The sequence below is a fragment of the Dermochelys coriacea genome, chromosome 1 (assembly GCF_009764565.3).
Source record: "Dermochelys coriacea isolate rDerCor1 chromosome 1, rDerCor1.pri.v4, whole genome shotgun sequence".
NCBI lineage: Eukaryota > Metazoa > Chordata > Testudines > Dermochelyidae > Dermochelys > Dermochelys coriacea.
In genome coordinates, this window is record NC_050068.2 from 162130691 (window position 1) to 162152650 (window position 21960).

The 21960-nt window shown below is 39.8% G+C and overlaps 1 protein-coding gene across 3 annotated transcripts in view; it reads right to left on the reverse strand.

Moving 5' to 3' along the window:
* The window catches only part of SIM2 (SIM bHLH transcription factor 2), a 90266-nt gene that overhangs the window by 31819 nt on the left and 36487 nt on the right, over positions 1–21960 (reverse strand). For all 3 annotated transcript variants that reach the window (XR_006278714.1, XM_038417221.2, XM_043507585.1), the window contains exons 5-8: positions 15538–15623; positions 13224–13423; positions 6171–6277; positions 187–334 (exon numbers count right to left, since the gene is read on the reverse strand). Coding sequence is in view for 2 of the 3 variants with exons in the window: in XM_038417221.2 (XP_038273149.1) it covers positions 187–334; positions 6171–6277; positions 13224–13423; positions 15538–15623 (541 nt within the window). In the remaining variant the exon portion in view is untranslated. The remainder of the gene's footprint in view (positions 1–186; positions 335–6170; positions 6278–13223; positions 13424–15537; positions 15624–21960) is intronic.

Sequence of the window (21960 nt, forward strand, 5' to 3'; positions counted from 1 at the left end):
ATTCATATAGTCACTTACTATAAGTAAAAGAGGGAGGTGGTGGGGAAAGATAAATTGCTGTAGATTGTGTATATATACAAGATGATACCAGAAGAGATTAATACAATAAACTTGAATAAAGGACTGAATTAGTAATCCATTAAGTACTGATAAATGTCTTTATTGGTACAAAATATTTGGACTTACGTAAGGACATAATTGACACTCACTATGCAGTGAGGCCGAGATGAACGGCTGTTATGCACGATGGTAGCATAGCTCTGTATCCAAACCCAACCTCCATGCTTGGACAGTAGTCGATAGTACTTGGTTGTGACTTGGCCTTTCACCAACACTGTGAACATAATGCATAGAGTATTTAACATTGCTTGACCTTGTGACCAGCTCCTAAAGTCATTTATTTGTAAAATAAATGTAAATTTGTAATTTGTAAAATAAATATTTGTAAAAAGGAAACTTGTCCCCTATAAACTCTGAACTTCCCTGCAAAGCCCACACTCCTCTATATAGTTTCTCTGGGTTTTGCATAATTGTGTACAAATATCTTATTACAGACTATTTATCTTCATCTGCCCTCCATCCCCCAATTTATTCTGCACTCATATCATAACAAAGTCATTATTTCTGGAAGTGCAAATAACCACCCCCCACCTTTTGGACTGCTTTTTTTTTTTAAAAAAAGGTCTGATAAGTAGAAGAATCCAAAAATATTTGGAAACAGAGAGAGAACTGTTTTTATTTTAATTTTACCAAAGTATTTGGAAGCATTCGCAATTGACTGATTGAAACATGATTGAGCATTTGTAATGTATTTTTGGCTGCATTTCTTTTTCCCGTCTGGAAAGTAAACTTTGTATTTTGAAGACTGAGCTTATTTTTTTAACATGACAAATTTAAAGTACAGTTCTTTGGTTCTTTTCTTAAACATACAAATAAAGAGCAGTCTCGGCAAGCAAATCAGTTACTGGAGAGTTTTTACTGGAGGTGTAAATCCTCTAAACACCCTGCTTGGTTTCTCTGTGAAGGGGTATGCTAAAATTAGAGCTGGGGACAATCTCCAAATGTTTAGTCTGCCCAGATCTCTCTGGTTCAGTGCCAGAGATTTAACTAATGCTTCACAACAAAGCCATAACTCCAGCTCTGGAACTTTCTTGCATGACCCTGAAGGCCTTATTGGGAAGCTCCACCTTGCTCCTTTTCCACACAACCAAATATTTGTTTTACTTTGAGCAAAAAGGCAGTATGTGGTGTTCAAATGCTCCAATAGCAGCAGCTCACAGTAAGTTTGTATGATACACTATGAAGAAATAGAGATTCTCTCTTACTCTCTAATGGCCTGATTCTGCATTCCACTGAACTGGATGGTAAAGTTATCAGATGGAACTAGGCTGTTTTTCAATGCAGGATCAGGCCAATAAGTGGGCCAGACAAGCAATAATTTTCTGCTTTAATCCAGTAGTAGTGAAGAAAACAACTGCTTGAAATAAAACTTTTGGGCTCATCTGATTACTTGTATTCACAGGGGGTTATTTTGATGGAGATGCATCCAGTAGTAGGGGTGGAATAGAAGAGCACCCAATAGTACTTTTCTTTACCATTTGGTAGTTAATGACATGGTTTTCAATCTTTGGACTAATTATGTTTTTGTAAATTCTGACAGTAGTCAGATGCCACAGTGATGTGCATGTTGTAAATACCTGGTTAGAGAGACTGACATACTATACTTGAGCTAGAACTCTGGGTTAAATGAATCATGGAAGGATTAGAACATTTGTTCTTGGTACTACCCCCCTGAAGTTTCAGGATGCTAGTATCTACAGTATACAGGTCATCTCACATTAGATTCCTCTCATTTTCATCTACATAGGTGGTAACTCATTAGACTGGATTTGAAGAAAAGTTTATCTTGCTGGAGTTCCTCAGGAAATCCCCTCAAAAATTACTCTTGCAAGATCTTTCTGGGTATGGAGTCAGCTCCTCCTCCACTAATAGACACAGTCCATGTTCATTCTGAAGAAACCAAGGTAAACTGCAGCGTCCTTTGAGAGGTAGACCAGGAATCCATCATGGTAGGTGCCAAGCCTCAGAGTTCCTTTTTAGTCATCTGGTTTCTTTTATACCATGTTAGGTTGTCCTATTTCTCTATAACCATAAGGTCAATACATTAATTCAAAGGTTCACGTCTTGGACAAAACAAAGGAGCCCATCTTCAATTTGCTGTTTTAGGATTTAGTGTCACAACTTTGATTAATGCTAGTCTACATCTGTGATGTTACTAATCCGAGTTGTCCAGTTAAATCTCTGTGCATCATGCTTTCATGCTTACCTGTACTCTAAAGAACCCAAAGCTTCCCAAATGGCACACTCTCATTTTGGCTTCGATTTTCTGAGAGAGAGAGAGAACTTTTCAATGGGCTCTACTTTTCCAAAAGCAACTTCCTCTACCTCAGGGGATGTCTACACTTCCAGTTGGGGAAGTGAGTCTCAGCTCAAGGAGACATATTCATGCTAGCTCTCATCAAACTAACACGCTAAAAATAAAATGTAGCCACAGGAACAGGAGGGGCTAGCCATGCTGAGTACATGCCCATCACAGACACTAAGCGTGTACTCAAGGTGTCTAGCCCTTCCTGCCACTCATCATCGCAGCTACACTATATTTAGTGCACTAGCTTGATCAGAGCTAGCACTGGTATGTCTCCTCAAGCTGGGAATCACATTCCCAGCTCAAAGTGTAGTCATGCCCTTAGTCTAATTCTCAGATTTCTCTTCTCCCAAATTCAAATTATCTAGCTACTTAGTTTCCAAAGCATAAATTAATACTAGTAGAGCACCTTCTGTTCTATGTATCCACAGCAGTGTTCTTTGTGCATTAGGAGTTGTTCTGGGCTCCACCTTTGTCAATTGCCTTCTCATTTTCCTAATTCCTGTTTTAGGTTCTCTGTGAAGACAATGTTTTAAAGATTGCAAAAGAATTGAGGACTAAATATAGTACTCCAGCTTCATTTCCCAAGTATATATAAACGGTGTGTCTCCTGTGTTCTTCTTTTTGGCAGTCTTTGAGGAAAGCATCTCGTTGGACAAAGGATAGTGGCCATGATTCTAAAACAGAATGTTAGATCAGTTTGCAGTTGACCCTGCATTAAATTACCCTGTGAGCTGCCGACAGAGAGACCTCAGCCATGTCTTTCTGGGTGAGAAGTGTCTATTACCAAGCCAACTTGTGCAGGTCCAAGTGACCCTCAGTGCAATCAGTTGGATAGGATTCAGCAGCTTTTTACTCTTGGCTGTTCAGTTTACAGCTTTCTTCTGCCATTTGTGAATGGCTGTTTCTCTGTTGTCGTTTCCTGCCTGGTTGAGCATGCAGGCTGAAAAGATTGGCTTAGATGGGCTGGCCGATTTGGTCTGTCATAAATGGCTATTTTTAAAGGTTCCATAGGTTTCACTGAAATGCATCATTAACCAGCCTGTGCTCAAGGCCACAACTACAGGTAAATTGGCCTTTCAATCCTACAGTTGCAACAGTAATTGTCTAAGCTTCCCCAGATCACACCACTTAGCAATCTACTGGATTCCCTACAACTGCATGATCAGTGGATGGTGCCCTGACAGAATAGCAGCCCTTTAAAGCTCCCTAGCTGCCTGGAAGAGCAGTGAAGCTTTGCTGAAAGTCTTGAGCATTACACTGGGAGACAAGAGGCTCAAGGTGGTGCAGAGTTTAACCTGCACCTCCTCCATTATACTGGGCGTTGTACCTGTGAGGTTCCCTTCCAGGGAGCAGCTGGGGCTTGTACTTTGTCTGCCCTGGCATAAGGATCCAGTTCCTGGACAAACTGGCAGCAATTTGTGGAGTAGAAACAATGGGATTATAACATTTTTGGTGCACTGAACCCTCCCTACAAAGGAAGCAGGCTCAAGAGAAAAGACACAGCTGAGGCTAGGAGTACTTTGTTTGCATTGTAATGGCTTCACTTGTCCGGTTTTGAAGACTATCAGCTCCTTAGACAGGGACCCATTAGCTGAGTGGCAAACTTCCTCCTTTGTACAGCAATTCCCTGCACACCGACGGCATTACAGAAATAAGTAAACCCTCTGAAATGTCAACATTTTTTTCTTCAATCTCGAAGCTACCAAATGTTTCAAACAGGAAACTATTTTTATATCAGCATATCTTCAGCAAACTTCTCACATCTACTAGTCTTGCTGTTCTTATTATACCCGTTTATACTTTTAGTTTTATTGTTTCCTTCATGGCTCTCTCTAATGCTTGTCTTATAGTTTTTGAGTTTATTTTGGAAGAGCTTATCTCAGTATAGGGTTTTGGTTTTTTAATTCCCTAATCAGGTGTAAGATTTTTTTCTCTCCAGATTAACATCAGGTGACACTTAATCATCAGACTGTTTCATAGAATGCTAATTGTATACATTCAGACCTGACAACCTTCTACTGTTCATACTCGTCAGATGTTTGCTGATGGATGGTGGGGGAGTTAAAATAGTGCTCTCTGAAGGCGCAGAAGTTTGTACATTTTACATCTGTTTTCATCATTATTACTCACTATTCATGCCATGCTTTTTTACTGTTCCTATTATTCCCCAAGTATTTTGACATTTTCTCCCTCTTCTTGGCCCTTGGTTACTTTAACTCGTCAGACCTTTTAATTTATATATGTCTCTCTTATATTTCTTCTGTTTCTAAACTTTGTAATTTTTTATCTTTATAGTTCAGTTATAGCATCCAGATCAGTATTTTTAACTAAGTAGCTTAGTCATATCTCTGTATTTTAAAATTCCACTCGTGCACCATTCAAATCCTATTTACAAAATTGGACCAAAGTATCAGCTATTGCCTTCCATTGCCAGCATGAGTTCTGATGCTATGGGTTCTGATGATCATGACTGTGTTGTAAAGGTGAGATATTGTTTTTCAGAAGATCATAGCTTTATCAGAATTATTTCTACTGTTTGACATCGCTATCTCAAATAATATCAGAGGGGGAAAATGAGCATTGGCTTGTGCAGGTGAGCAGTCAGATACCATAGGAAGGAACTAAGGATATAAACAGTTTTTGGTCTTTCATAAAAGAGGAGACTAAAAATAAGAGCCAGTAGGAAATAATGTGACTTAGCAGGTCTGAGCTTCCACTAATTCTTTGGAAAATGCCAACATATTTAGAGTCAATTTCTGCCTTCCTGTGCATATCTCCCATTGGAGTCCATAGAATTTGATATTTAGTCATTCACTATTGACTTGCTCTAAGTACAGTAAGGTCACCTTCCTATATAGTTCTTCTATATATTCCAGATCTTCATTAATATCACACAGTAACATAAGGGATTGACTCTTCTTCAGAGAGAGGGTCAAGGATGGTTTCTTTCTGGTTGTTTTAAACCAATGGTAGCAATCTGGAAACCAATTCATTAGCAATGGTTTGGGTTTCTTTTGTCCTTTCTTTTGGGTTGTTTGTTTACATAATTAGTGTATGTGGTAAGAGTTGGGCGTGGAAGTCTGAGCCATATCAGAAAAATTTTCTATTCCCCCCCAGTTTGCTTCTGGAAAATAAATAAATGAATAATGCTACTGTGTTAATATTTCAGTGAATAAACTAAATACAGATGTTTGAGGAGGTGATCAATTGCCCTCTTGTCAATGGGGAATTACTAATCATGTACCTGTTTCTCCTGACACTGTTTTCAGAACTCATCCACATACTACTAAGGAACATGCATCTCAGAATTTTTTGGTTTTACATCCAACATTTCAAACACACACTGATTATTACCAATGTAGTTGCAAAAATCAATGGAACTGTTGCATAACTTTTTTTTTTAAACTAAGACCATTAAGAGACAGATTTTTTCACAATCAGGGACAGATTTTCAAAACAGCTCTGCTCCCATTTGGGCAGCAAAATAAGTAATCAAATATATTTTGAAAAGAACAGAGCATATTGGGTGATGAGCTCATTTAAAAATCAGACCATTTAATTGCTACCTGAATGGGGGCTGAGTATTTTTGAAAATCTGGTCTCAATTATGGGTGCTGAGCACTTGAGATCTGTCCCTTTTCAGATTTGTTTTCCTTGCACCACCGTGCTGTTGTCTGCAGAACCCCTGATCATACTGACTAAGATGAAGTTTTGAGCCAATCACTTTATGCCAATTACTTACAGAGATGGTGAGCATATCGTAAATGGAAGACATCGCAGCCATGAACATGGTGGTAGAGGGTCTTCTCTATCAAGTCTTGGGGCTCGTATCCAGTTAAATCAGTCACCCTAGAAGAGGAAGGCTGACAGATAAGCAGTATCTCTAGAAATATTCAAATTCATTAAATCTAATATTGATTTTGCCAACTAATCAAGTGCTAAAAGGCTGCAGAGAAATCATGTTGGTTTGGAAATAGAGAACAATCATCTTTACATGAAATTAAAACTTTGATATGCCTGCCAAATACAGGGTGCAGTAATATTGTACACAAAGGAGCCTCCTAGATACAGTCAAGGAGGAGGATCTGTTAACTTATTTCAGCATTAGATTTTTACTTAGTTTATCTTATTAGTAGCAACTTTGGAGCTACTAACATGAATGATCCTCTGCACAAAGATCCAGTTGATGATCCATTTGTAGAACTGTAGAGTAACGTTTTTTTTTAAACTATTGACAAATGTTACGCCTTTGCGATTATATGAGTATAGCAAAAATAATTGGTCTACAGTGGCCGTTCTCACAGTCTATAAATAAATTCAAGCTAACTGTCTAAAGAAAGGCAGAGGATTATTCTGTTTTGGAAGATGGAAGGACAAGGAACAATAGCAATGCCTGAAAGCTAAAGAAGGAAAAGGAAAGCTTAAGTTAAACACGAGGCAAAAGTTTCTTAACATTAAGAGCAACAGGATGGGAACTGAATGGAATGAAGTAAAAGTACGATCACTGCAGACAGACTGGGAGTGAGGTAGTGAATACATAAGAATTGCCATGCGGAATCAGTGCCGAGATCTATCTAGTCCAGTATGCTGACAGTGGCCAGTATCAGCCACTTCAAGGAAGGTGCAAGAAACTCTGTAGTGGGCCCTTATAGAAATAGTCCCACACAAGAGGGATCAGACTACATGACCCAAGTGCTCTTTCTGTCCTTGCTACTTGATAGCAAAATATACTCTAAATTACATCAAGGAATTTAATCACAGTTAGCTTTGTTTGTTTATCTATGTGTTGGTGGCATTTACACTCCCATGGTCTTTCTCCATCTCTAACAGCAGAGCAGAGGTACTGCACTCAGTTTCAAGATAACATAGCAATCCTGTAAAATGAGTACAAGAGGTGTTACACAGTGTAATCGGGTCTTGCAAATAACGTGAACTCCACTTTTTGATTATCATGCCTTTTGTTTTCTCTTTCCTTAGAGCTTCATTCATTGTTTAGCCCTGCAGAGAAGCAGGACTTTATATTTATTTTATACTGACACATCAGTTGGAGGAAAAGGTGCTTTGTATGTTTCATGATTTCAGGATTCCTTTGTTGGTTTTGTGTGCATTCGCGCGTGCAGTGTGAGAGAGAGAGAGAGAGGAGGAAAGAAGGCTCCTCTAGCAACACTTCCCATAAACACACAAGCCCTTCCTAAAGATCCCCCAACATGGCAACCTTTCCTTCATCTGCGAAGGATTTAGATGCATTTTCCTTAGGGGCTGTCGGTGATATTTTGTACATTGACATGAGGTGGAGGTCACTTGAGGGTAAAGTGAAGAGCTTCCTCCCTCTGCAAGGTGTGTGTTGGGGGAGGGAGCAGAGGGCAGAGTTGGATGTGGCTTCCACAGCACTCCCACTCTCTCCTTGGTCACAAAACTCAGCACCCAAATTCTGCCTAGTGCACAGTGGTTCTATGACCAAGTGGGAAACATTGGTTTATTTTTCATGAATATAGTGCATACCTGTGTGTGGTGGTTTGATGGGTTACTTGCTACGGAGTTAGATCAAAAGGGGTTGTTCAGGGAACCAAGCAGGAAAGGTAAACCAATGGCCTACATAAGAAGCATCCCAACAAACACAATGCCCAGGTGTATAGCTAGGAAGAGGAGACTATTCAGCAGCCTTGATCATATCACTGTTTTGCAAGGCTGAGGAGAGAGAGGTCAAAGGGAACACTACGACATTAGAACAGTGGCTCTCAACCTTTCCAGACTACTGTACCCCTTTCAGAAGTCTTTGTCTTGCATCCCCCCAAGTTTCACCTCACTTAAAAACTACACGCTTACAAAATCAGATATAATAATACAAAAGTGTCACAGCCCACTGTTACTGAAAAATTGCTTACTTTCTCATTTTTATCATATAATTATAAAATAAACCAATTGGAATATAAGTATTATACTTAGATTTCAGTGTGTAGTATATAGAGCAGTATAAACAAGCCATTGTCTGTATGAAATTTTAGTTTGTACTGACTTTGCTAGTGCTTTTCATGTAGCCTGTTGTAAAACTAGGCGAATATCTAGATGAGTTGATGTACCCCCGGAAGACTTCTGTGTACCCACAGTGGTACGCATACCCCAGGTTTCAGAGTAGCAGCCGTGTTGCTCTGTATTCGCAAAAAAGAAAAGGAGTACTTGTGGCACTTTAGAGACTAACAAATTTTGTATCTGTACGAGTTTTTTCATTAAGTTGATAGATTTCCACTCCATACAGCTAAATTCAGTGCCTTGCATAATAACAGGTTTCAGAGTAGCAGCCGTGTTAGTCTGTATTTGCAAAAAAGAAAAGGAGTACTTGTTAGTCTCTAAGGTGCCACAAATACCTCTGGTTGAGAACCACTGCATTAGAGGGCCCTGGGCCTAGAAAAGGATTGGGGTTGAGTGAGTGGCCAGGTGGCTGTCCAGGGTATCAGTGAAAGCTGACAGGTTGGCAAGGAAAAAAAAGACTGGGAAAGCCTACTGTGATCAGGACAGTCTGTTTCTCTCAGCAAGGGATGAGTTGTTAGCTGGGCTGAGGGGGAATAACAAAAGCTGGCAAGGAAAGATTAAGATGTACCAGATCCAGATATATAGGACTTTAATTGGTTTTATCCTTTGCTCGATGGGCTTTGTACTTTTAGGGAAATGTATAAATAATGCCAATTAATCCCAACTATCCATATAAATTGATGGGGGCTAAATTATGTTATCACTCAAGAAAGAGATATTGGAGTCCTCGTGGATAGTTCTCTGAAAACACATACTCAATGTGCAGCAGCAGTCAAAAAAAAGCTATCAATATGTTAGAAGCCATAGGAAAGGGATAGACAATAAAACAGAAAAATATCATAATGCCAGTATATACATCCATGGTACGCCCACACTCTGAATACTGTGTGCAATTCTGGTCACCCAATCTCAAAGAAGATATAGGGCAATAAAAATGGTTAGGGATATGGAACTGCTTCCATACGAGGAGAGATTAAAAAGACTGGGACGGTTCAGTTTAGACAAGAGATGACCAAGGAGGGATATAATAATAGTTTATAAAATCATGAATGGTCTGGAGAAAGTGAATTAGGGAAGTGTGGTTTACTCCTTCACATAATCCCTTCATATAGGAGTCACGTGATGAAATTAATAAGCAGCAGGTTTAAAACAAAAGGAAGAACTTTGTCATGGCACCGCGCAATCACCCTGTTGAACTTGTTGCCATGGGATGTTGTAAAGGCCAAAAGGATAATTGGATTCAAAAAGAATTAGATAAGTTCATGGAGGATAGGTCCATCCATGGCTGTGAGCTGATGGTCAGGGACACAACCCCATGCTCTGGGTGTCCCTAAACCTCCAACTGACAGAAGCTGGGACTTGATGACGGGATGGATCATCTGAAATTGCCCTGTTCCGGGTGTTCTTAAACCTCCAACCGGCCACTGTGGGACAACAGGATACTGGGCTAGACAGACCACTGGTCTGATCCAGTGTGGCCATTCTTATGTTCTGAAGGCCTCATCTGAGTCATTTTAATCTACTCTCTGGTCACAGGTTCCAACAGTGAAAGGGCTGAGAGGTGCCAAACTCAGCTGGGCCTGTCACATTAACACAGTTGAGAAACAGCCCCAGACACCCAACTAAGAGTGGTTGGACCACAAGGTTCCACACAGGGTGAGGTGTACGAAGCCAGGCTTGTCACGTAAGAAGTGCACTGGAGAGTGATTAAAGAGGATCTAAGGCATAGTTCACCCTGTAACTGTGAGAGGTCCATTGAACTACTGTACCTTAAGCCCTCTTTAGGTCTGATTTACATCAGTCACTCAGATCTCAGTGCAATTAAAATGAAGAGAGTGATTTTCATGTGGCTTTCTTGCTTAACTAATGATCAAAGATGTGCTCAAATCAAAATCCTGGAGTTGAACAGCTCCAGATGTTGGCTCTGTATCCCTAATTTTGCAGTTACCTCTAGAATGGTCAAACAAACACGCTGATCTAAACACACTCAGAGTTTGGAAAAGTTTGATTTTGGATCTGAGTTTTGCAGCCTTGGTCTATTTCTACTCCAAATATCCCTGATTTTCATCTGAGTGTGTGAACAAGGAAAACAGAAAGGGGAACAGAACTGGCCAAAATTATCTCATCTCCCCTCCAGTGTCCCTTGAAATTGAGGGAATGAATGGGTGCATACAGTAAAGCAGCAGCCACAGATGACTTTTGTGGGCTGGAATTAACTTTTAAACTAAAGTATTTAAAACTATTTCTCCTTAAAGCTGATATATTTAGTTGTCTTCTCCTATTACCATTTAGGGCACGATAATGCCCTTTCTGTGTGGGTACACTACAGGTAGGAGTTGGAGAGAGTGCAGGGGAATACCTTCTTGGCAGGAGGTAATGATAATTTGGACAGCTGGACTGGGGGGTGCTAGGGGAAAGGCACTGGCCAGCACTACCGACAATGCTTGATGTTCCAGAAGTTCATCTTTGTGGGACAGGGGCCCGACCCCATCCTTGTGCTTCCTGGCAAGTGTGGGGACAGTGCTGGCTGTATCTTTTTCAGTGGTGTAACAGGACCTTTTGTTCACTGTGCTCCAATCAGCGCCTCTGGATAGACGGTTTCTTATGAAGACATTTATGCCTCCAGGCAACTCGATTTAGAATCATAGAATCACAGGATGAGAAGTAATTCTTCCACTTTATTTGTGCTGATTAGGCCTCAACTTAAGTATTGTGGCCAGTTCTTGGTGCCACATTTCAAGAAAGATGTGGACAAATTGGAGAAAATCCAGAGGAGAGCAACAAAAAATGATTAGAAGTCTAGAAAACATGACTTATGAGGGAAGATTGAAAAAAAACTGGATTTGTTTAGTCTGGAGAAGAGAAGACTGCGGGGGAGACGTATCAGTTTTCAAGTACATAGAAGGTTGTTACAGGGAGGAGGGTGAAAAATTGCTCTCCTTAATCTCTTAGGATAGGACAAGAAGCAATGAGCTTAAAATGCAGCAAGGGTGATTTAGGTTGGACATTAGGAAAAACTTCCTAACTGTCAGGGTAGTTAAGCACTGGAATAAATTGCCTGTGGAAGTTGTGGAATCTCTGTCATTGGAGATTTTTAAGATCAGGTTAGACAAATACTTGTCAGGGATGGGTGTACAGAATACTTAGTCCTGCCGTGAGTGGAGGGGACTAGACTAGAAGACCTCTTGAGGTCCCATTAGAGCACCTCTTCCTCATCCTATCTTAGCTCTGCCATGTACAGGCATATTGTTGAGCCTTAGGTTGTATCTACACTAGAAATGCTACAGCAGCACAGTTTCAGCACTGCAGTTGCACCGCTGTAGTATAGACACATACTACAGTGATAGAAGGGGTTCTTCCATCACTGGAGTAAAACCATCTCTCTGAGAGGCGGTAGCTAGGTCAATGTAAGAATTCTTCTGGCGACCTAACAGCATCTATACCGGCGCTTGGATTGCTTAAATAGATCGCACATAATGAGAAATTTTTCACAGCCCTGAGCAACTATAGTTAACCCGACCTAACTTGATAGCATACACCAGCTTTCAGTGCTTAGCAATATTGGATGTATTGCATTAAACATGACAAAAAAAAGAGAGGATTCCTAAAACAAATTGTAACTTGCATTTCAGTACCGGGCCTCATTGATCTTAGCCTGGAGAGACAGCATGCTTTTGAGTGTTTAAATTGCTCTGCAAAACTTCTCCAATGTCTTGGTCATAGACTTTTTTACCATTATGTATGAATATCATTTCTTTTCCTTGAAACTCCAGCATGTCACGGAAGTCACCAAGTAGGTCAAATCTTGTTCCACAGTCCTAGTACTGTGGGGTTTGGTTGGGTTTTTTTGGATGGGGGTGGGGGTTAGAATTATCTGCCTGTTGGTAGTTAAACCTATAAGACTGGAAATTAGCTGGAAGGTTCTTCCCTTGGGACATCTAAAATTAGACGATACAGATCATCAAAGTACATTGTAAGGCATAATTATATGTTGAAAAGAGATCAATTAGTCACTTCATGTGTCTCTATGAGCTCAGATTTGTGCTTTTCCGTTGCCCATGTGGGAATTCTTTCAGGCATCCGCGTGGGTTGTATCGGTAGTGTGTGCTCAGATGGTTCTAGTGCCTATTTCCCATAAATCCAGGCATAGCTTGTGCACTAGGCAATCTTGCAAGCTGTCCCAATAGTTATTTTTCTGAAGAGATTTAATGCCTGGTTTTTTGTTTGTTTGTTTTTTTAAATGGCCATTTGACTTAATTGTCACTCTTATCTTTTCATAAACCTATAATATAGGCAAGGTTAGGGACATTAGATAGGAAGGCTGGTCTCACAGCTAAGGCACTGAACTAGGACTTGGGAGACTGGTTTCAGTTCCCATCTCTGCCACGGATTTCTTGTGTTACCTCGGTCAGGTCACCTAATCTCTCTCTCACTCATTTTTCTACCTGTAAAACAGGCATAATAATGCTTCCTTTCCCCCACCTTTTATCCCTCCTTGAGGCCTCTGGACATTACCATAACACACGTAACTATAGATTAGAATCAGGTTCCGTAGGCTTGATATTTTAAAGATAAAACATTGCCTTATTTACTGAATCATTTTGAAAGTTCAGCATACTTTTACTGTGCTCAAGTTCAATTTTAATGATGTCATAGTTAAAATACACCTAAAAATGAAGTATATTGAAGTATTTAGAAACCCCTATAGTTTGACAAAACTTAACTTCTGGATGCTATATGATGAAAACCAAATTATTTTGCTTACCTGGAATCTAGGAATATAAGTTTTAAGTCCAGACTTGCTCTGAACATGAACATGTTACTGTGAAGCTTGATCTCAGTGATTGCACTGGGAGGTAAAGACTGACCCACAGCCACCAGTCCTACAATTTGGTAACAGGAATCATACAAGGACATGTCCAGTATATACTGACGTATCTTCAAATAGCCACTGCAGTGGATCACCTGGCATGGAAAGAAAGCACAGTAAATATTTTAAGGTAAAGGAAGAGGTCTTACAGGTCAAGAGAGCATCTTGAGAGCATCTATTTCAATGGTGATCCAAACAATTTCTCTTAACACCATTTGTCTGTCTGCATAGTTTAAAGCTGCTAAGTGTCTTATTTGTAAGTAGAGATGCAGTCATGCTGTGAACCTGTGTTACTGTCACCAGCACATAGTAATCTGGTGCAAGGGCCCTGGTGCCATATGGACTGCTCTCCAGTTAATGCTTTAAATTAAGGTTATCTAATATACATTTAATATAGATACAATAAGATAGTTATTGTGCATTAACCAAATAAACTGAAATTTGCCGTTGATGGTGACTTAATCATGCAACAGACATACATATTCCAAGCTATACTTTAACAGCCAGTTTGATGCATCAAAACTACTTCTATTGAATTCTATTGAATTTGTTCATTATGATGAGAAACAGATACACTTTAAGAGACTTATGAATGTAGCCCAAATTATAAATGATTAAATATCTATTTAGACACATTAAAAGTGTTGCTTCTTTCCAGTCAGGATTAGATGATCCCTGTAGACAAATAAACAATGCCAATGTCGAAGGGCCAAATTCTAGCTGGACATACATGTACATAATTCCACTTGCCATCCATGAGAGTTGCATGCGCATATCTGATGCTAAAATTTAGCTACTCGACTGTAAAAAGGAATAAATAATGATTTGGGGCAACAAAGGTAAATGCAAAATGCTCTTAAAAACTCATTTGAGGAACATAAATATTCTTAGTTTGTAACGGCTACTATTTGGCTATGCACTCTCTTGCAAGGCTCAGTCCCAAATAACGTGGGAAACTCCACAAGTATCAAAACCACATTCTATATATCCCTCAGTTTATTTGTATATTTCCTTGGTTTTGACTTGTACATTCTTCCAGTAAAAAGGAGTGTGTGTCCACTGCCTTAAGCAATCCTTGGCAATCCATTATCTATATATCTAAAAATAGATTCCTCTTAAAGCTCCCCATTCAATCATTAATTTATATGGCAGTCAATAATAACCCAGTGATAACGTACTTAAAATCTCCCACCAGAGCCTCCTCATTCCCTCACAATTAGGCATATTTGGTTTCCCTTGCACTTAGGCTATTCAGGTGGTACCTTCTGAAGTGCTCAGCATTGGCCTAACCTTTAAGTCATTGACTGATGAGAGCAGAGTTAAAGCAATGCTGAGCGCTCTAGAAAATCACATCTTTAAACAATATACACTGTAATCAGGCAATAGGACTTCAGGGGGGGAAAATGGCACATGACTCCGCTTGCTGACAAATTGTAATCTAAGAAGAAAGGCAGGATGCCACCACCTACTCAGTTTTTTAAAAAATTGTTTCAATATAAATTATGGGTTAGAACAACGTACACTGCAGGACAGCTGAGCAACCAGAACTACACTTTCAGGAATAATTATTCAACTTTAAAAGGTGAGGTAAATGTCTGCACCTTGGAAGAATTCTAAAACAATAGCAGGTCACTCTGAGATGTTTTCTCTCTTGCTATTGAATAAGTCATTTATTTTTCAGTAGAACTGTGTGTAAGGTAACTTTCTCAGCTGCTGCTTAGGTAGTAGAAATATGTTGTTTAGTTTATGGGAGAATAAATGCACAAAGTAAAGCTGAAAATATATGCTTGCATGGCAGGTGCTAATGTAGGATTACAGTATTTACCATCACCCATGTTCAAGTGCAGTAACTATTAAAAGAGTGTATGCTAAGAGGTTGATAAATAAACCTGAGACTGTGGTAGACATCAATCCTGAATTGAGATATACAGGCACATGAGGCCATATTCTGATACCCTTACTCATCCGGAACAGCACAGGGAATAATCTCATTCAAATCAATGGGACTACCTGTAGAGTTAGGTACTAGTCAGCATGTGCATGGGTATCAAAATCTGGCCCATAGTTTCAGGATGTACTGTTGCATTAATAAGAAAATCTGTACCCAGCAGTGGCATTCTGACTCTTTTCAGTAGCAGACTTTGTTTTACAGCTACCCATATAATAAAACCTGTTACTCCTTGAACATGGAAAGGCTTCAGCATGTTACCTTATAGCCGCTACATGTCAAGCCTGCATTCCTCTTAGCCAAGACACACTTCATCCGGAGAAAAAACGATCTCTCTATTTCGTACTCTGAAAGCATAAGCCATAGTATTTTAATTAATATAGATTTCAAAAAATCACCCGTAATGTTTACTTTGACCATTTAACCTAAGTATTTGCAGGGTATTTCAGCCATTTTATATTAACCTTTCTATTGTCATTATTATTTTTAGGGAAAGAGGGCAATAGGAAGATGGCCGTGACACATCTTTGTCCCCATTCATGGTCAGCTGTCTTTGCCAAGGTCGCTGATAGTTGTGATTTATTTTAAAGGTTAGAAGAGTTGGGGGCTGTGACATTTTGGGGTTCACTCAAGCCAGTCAGGTGTTCAGTCAATGCCTGCTTTGTAATCCTCTGTGTCTTGTGACTGCACAGCTCAATTTGATCTCTGTGATGGGTCCTGGTCAGGCAAGCCAGTAAAAATCTGGAAAGAAGACAATGGATGAGAGAGAAACTGTCTTAAACAAAAAGAAAAGGAGTACTTGTGGCACCTTAGAGACTAACAAATTTATTAGAGCATAAGCTTTCGTGAGCTACAGCTCACTTCATCGGATGCATCGGATCACGAAAGCTTATGCTCTAATAAATTTGTTAGTCTCTAAGGTGCCACAAGTACTCCTTTTCTTTTTGCGAATACAGACTAACACGGCTGCTACTCTGAAACCTGTCTTAAACAAAGAGGGTATCTTGCTAGATTAAGTTTTAGACTTCTAGATGAATGTGTTCACTTTTATTTGCTTGCAACCATCTCTACCTTTATTCCTTTTACTTGGCATCGCTTAATCCATCCTCTTTTGTTAAAAAAATGTATCTTGCTGTCATTATAAATCATCAGTGCTGGTACAGTTCAGTAAAGTGTATGATTGTGTTAAGCTGGCAGGTTGGAATGTTCTACTGTCTCTGTAGAGGCAGCGAACCTAATGCTTTTTCTGAGAGGGTCTAATGAGAGGAACCGGATCCTGAAGAAGGATATTTTGGGGTGAATTCAGGCCTGGAAAGGTACTAAGGTCAGCTTGCAAGGAGTATCCAAGTTGGGCAAACCCAGGGTGAGGCTTGTGGCCTGCTGGCAGGCTGCTGAGGTGAGAGCTCTGAACGAAAACTGCACAGTCACAAGACACGCAGGGCTACAAGGCAGACAATGACTGAACCCTTTACTGGCCTGAGTGAACCCCAGAATGTCAGAGGCATTGGGCCTCCAAACTTTAAATGAAAGGCCTTTCCCTTGAGCAGTGACATCTTAGCCTCTGCTGGCCTCAAGGGCAGGGTTTACAAATTCAGTCTCTCATATGGTAGGATCTGAAGGCAATAGATGAACCATGGATCAATATCTTGGAAGCAGTAAAAGAATATAAAACTTATTGAAAAGTTCATGTTGTTGTAATCTCACTGTACATTGCCAGTCACTGGGCCAAAACTTGCAAGCCTAGACACTTTATAAAGTTGTTACTTATTCAGGGCACTCACAAGCCTCTTAAGAGAAGTTTTTAAGCAAAATGTTTTTAATGGAAAAGTCACTGACGTTTTGTTAATTAAGCCCTGCTCAGGTACATAAATATCCTCTTTTAAAAATTTAAAATTCTCATGTAGCAATTTTTTTTTTTTTGAGAAATACCTATGGCAGTTCTAATATATCCAAAGGTAGTCAATAGTTCTAAGCTTTTGCTCCCCAGGGTGCCATGTGGAACTAGTTACCACTGAGCCCTCTCACCCATCAGCCTGGGCTCCCTCTCACACTGTGCTGCTGTGACAAGCTGCAAAGGCCTCCAGCCTGCACTTTCACCAGCATTCACACAGGTAGGGACTCACCCAGCTGCAGTTACATGCAGGCTCTCTAACCACCAGCTTCCCAGCCTAGGACCCCATAGCAGTACTATCCTGCTCTGGTCAAATCTGGCCAATATTTGGGTTTAATACCCAATCCGCCTCTCCCTCAATGTGAAGAGAACAATGGTAACCAAGCAGAGATTTTCCCCAAGCTCTCCAGTCAAAGATCACTGGTTTGGATTAAAACATAAAATACGTATATTAACTACAAAGGACAGATTTTAAGTGATTTTTAGTGATCGCAAACAGATCAAAGCAGATTACCTAGCAAATAAACAAAAAAACACAAACTAAGCTTAATATACTAAACAGACTGGATATGAATTAGCAGATTCTCTCCCTAAGAGATGATACAAGCGGCTGCAGATTCTTAAGGGGCAAGCTGCACTTGCTTTACAACTTGGAATCCCCAGGTGTTTCATTCACAGGCTAGAAATCCCTTTAGCCTGGGTCCAGCACTTTCCCCCGTTCAGTCTTTGCTCCTCAGGTGTTTCCAGGAGTCTTCTTGTGTGGGGAGTGAAGAACCCCAGATGATGTCACTCCCTACCTTACATAGCTGTAGCATATGGCGGGAACCCTTTGTTTCAAAATTCGGTTCCCAGACCGGTTTGTAAGAAAATATTGACATCCCAAGCTGGAGTCCAGAATCATGTGGCCTAGTCACATGTCCTTGTAGAGTCATAGTAGCCATTACTTACAGGCTGTTTGGAGTGTTCTCAGGAAGGCTCACCAGGTGGGGGATAATCTTTTCCTAAGGCCTATTGTTTTTCCTGATGGCCCATTATCCTGAATAGGCCCTTCCCCACCCACTATCTTGACTGAAAGCATCTTGTGTAGCGGGCGTTACCCAGGTGTAACTACATTTGAAGTACAGATACGTTGTCATTTATAACTTCAGATACAAAAATGACACATGCGTACAAATAAGATAATCATAGTCAGCAAATCATAATCTTTCCAATGACACTTCACATGACTTGTCTTGCATAAGATGCATCATAATTATGCTATAATCGTATCATAATAGTATCACTACGAAGAATATGGGGTGCAGTGTCACAACTACCATTTTGGCAGGAAGTGACAGAAGCAGCAGAAGAATCTCACTCTACTTCAATGAACGGGCACTTTGAAAGGTGTTTTCAGGTAAGTTTCAACACATTGATTTCTTCCCAGCCTTGATCCAAAGCCCACTGAAGTCAATTGGAGTCTTTCCATTGACTTCAATGGGCTTTGGATTAGCTCCTAGTATATTATTCTAACAATCTGTCTTAATTTGACTTTACTGCAAATTTTGTGCTGTGTATTTTTATGCATCTGTCACCCAGTTAACACCTGCAGTTGCTTTAGCCTCAGATGCTACATAGAAACTATTAACACTCTGCATTGTACTCTATTTAAATATCCCAGAAAACATCTGCAGAAAAAGGAAGCACTTTTCATGTTAGAGCTATGCTTAAAGGAAAAATTGCAATACAGGTTGCATCTCACCTAGTATCAACCTTCCAAATCAACTGCTTTTCCTGATCGTTGAATTGAAGGCCCAAGAATTTCCTTACAACTTACTGTCACTTCATGCCAAAATGCCACCCTCTGTATTATTTCAGAATTATAGTTTTACTTTTAATGTTCAATAAAATATTTTTAAAAGGCCAATTTAGGATTTTTTACAATAATATTAATAATAATACAAGTTGGGGACGCATCAATTAGAAGTAACGGAAGAGGAGAAGGACCTTGGAGTATTGGTTGATCATAGGATGACTATGAGCCGCCAATGTGATATGGCTGTGAAAAAAGCTAATGCGGTTTTGGGATGCATCAGGAGAGGCATTTCCAGTAGGGATAAGGAGGTTTTAGTACCGTTATACAAGGCACTGGTGAGACCTCACCTAGAATACTGTGTGCAGTTCTGGTCTCCCATGTTTAAAAAGGATGAATTCAAACTGGAGCAGGTACAGAGAAGGGCTACTAGGATGATCCGAGGAATGGAAAACTTGTCTTATGAAAGGAGACTTAAGGAGCTTGGCTTGTTTAGCCTAACTAAAAGAAGGTTGAGGGGAGATATGATTGCTCTCTCTAAATATATCAGAGGGATAAATATAGAAGAGGGAGAGGAATTATTTAAGCTCAGCACCAATGTGGACACAAGAACAAATGGGTATAAACTGGCCACCAGGAAGTTTAGACTTGAAATCAGACGAAGGTTTTTAACCATCAGAGGAGTGAAGTTTTGGAATAGCCTTCCAAGGGAAGCAGTGGGGGCAAAAGATCTATCTGGTTTTAAGATTCTACTCGATAAGTTTATGGAGGAGATGGTATGATGGGATAATGGGATTTTGGTAAGTAATTGATCTTTAAATATTCAGGGTAAATAAGCCAAATCCCCTGAGATGGGATATTAGATGGATGGGATCTGATTTACTATAGAAAATTATTTCCTGGGTATCTGGCTGGTGAATCTTGCCCATGTGCTCAGGGTTTAGCTGATTGCCATATTTGGGGTCGGGAAGGAATTTTCCTCCAGGGCAGATTGGAGAGGCCCTGGAGGTTTTTTTGCCTTCCTCTGTAGCATGGGGCATGGTTGACTGGAGGGAGGCTTCTCTGCTCCTTGAAGTTTTGAACCATGATTTAAGGACTTCAATAGCTCAGACATGGGTGAGGTTTTTCATAGGAGTGGGTGGGTGACATTCTGTGGCCTGCGCTGTGCAGGAGGTCGGACTAGATGATCAGAATGGTCCCTTCTGACCTTAGTATCTATGAATCTATTAAATGGGACTGGAATTCCAGCAAAACATTGGAATTATCCATTTATCTTACTAATGCAAATTAGTTTATTGTGGGAACAATAGGCACTTTAATGAACTGGCATATCTACTATCAAGTTTAAATAATGATATACACAAGTAGGTGGGTGGAAGCTATACAGTATGCATTTCTATGATGGAAGAATGGTCCCGGGGTTAAGGCATGGGATTTGGGAGGTTTCAGTTCAGTTCATGGCTTTGGTACTGGCTCCCTGTGTGAGCTTGAGCAAGTCACCAACTCTGCCTCAGTTCCTTGTTTGTAAAATAAGGACAATATTTTCCTCCCTCATGGGGATGTGAAGGTTAACTTCAGAACCATTAATGAACAGATGGTGATGGGGGCCATATAAACATCCAGATGGATGATGAACACCAATTTTTATGACAAGTTCTTTTCTAAAGATCATTTGTGGAAGTGAAAGCAGGGTCTTAAGCAACAGAGCCAATACATTTTAACAGAAATATTTCTGTAGCACTAACTTTACAATTCTTTCGAGAATATGTTTTGTGTACACAGTAATTCCAATACATAGCCTGGCCTTCATGAGTCTGTAACAACAGGGCAGTGGCAAACTAGTAAGGTGGCAGTTGAACAATCTCTCCTTCCTCAATATTAAAAATAAAAAGTTCTCAGTCTCTCAGGTTTCATGGTGAGGGATGATTCTCTCCAGGAAAATTCCGCCAAGTTTTTATCTTCTTCCCTGTAGAACTTTGACTTGATGGGTTAGCTTTTCTAATACTCGTATTTCCCATACTTTCTGGGACAAGTCAATTGATTTAGAGGAGTCACGTCTCTTCCACCACCTTACAATTATGATTCTTGCTGCAACTATCACATGAGTAATCGTTTCTTTGTGTCTGTTATACAGCACAGAACTTTTGGGGAAAATTCACAAAAATACCTGTCATCTCCTTAAAGGAGTTTTCAACCTCTTTTTCAAAGTGTCTGAATTTTTGGACAGAATCACCATATGTGAAGAAACTAGCCCACTTCATAACACTCATTTCAGTATTTGCCCATGCCTGAACCATAGATGTGTTTAACGAGCATTAGGTACCATTGATAGAGGACTTTAACATAGTCTTCTTTATGAATGTGTATATTGAGGTATAGACTGCTGTTCCAAATACTCCCCCAATCCTCATCCTTAATTTCCTTGCACAAATCTGCATTCCACCTCTTCATGAAAAGTGTGTTTCCTCTAAGCAAAAACTGAAAATAACTTTATATAAGGGGGAAAGTAGATCCTTGTGTTTCATAATAGTGACAAGAAATTTTTCACTGTTAATTTTCTGCTAAGGTTTACCTTTAAAATGGTGGTTTGAAAAATGTTGCAATTGCAGATATTGGTACAACAGAACTTTAGTATTTCTTGCAAGTTGATTTTTTTTTCTTCAAATTATCTGAATGTAACGTCTCTGAGTAGTTGCCTAACTCTTGTAATACAAATATGATGCCAGGTTTTAAAGTATCCCAGAGTTTTACTAGGGTTGAATTTGGTGTTATGTACTATGGACATTAGAGGTGATCGGTCTGGGCTTAATTTTTGTTATCCCATGCCTCTATTGTTGCTCTCAGAAAAGGGTGGTTATAGACTAGGGCTGTCGATTAATCCTTTAACTCATGCGATTAACTAAAAAAAATTGTGATTAAACAATAGAATACCAATTGAAATGTACTAAATATTTGGGATGTTTTTCTATATTTTCAAATATATTGATTTTTATTATAGCAC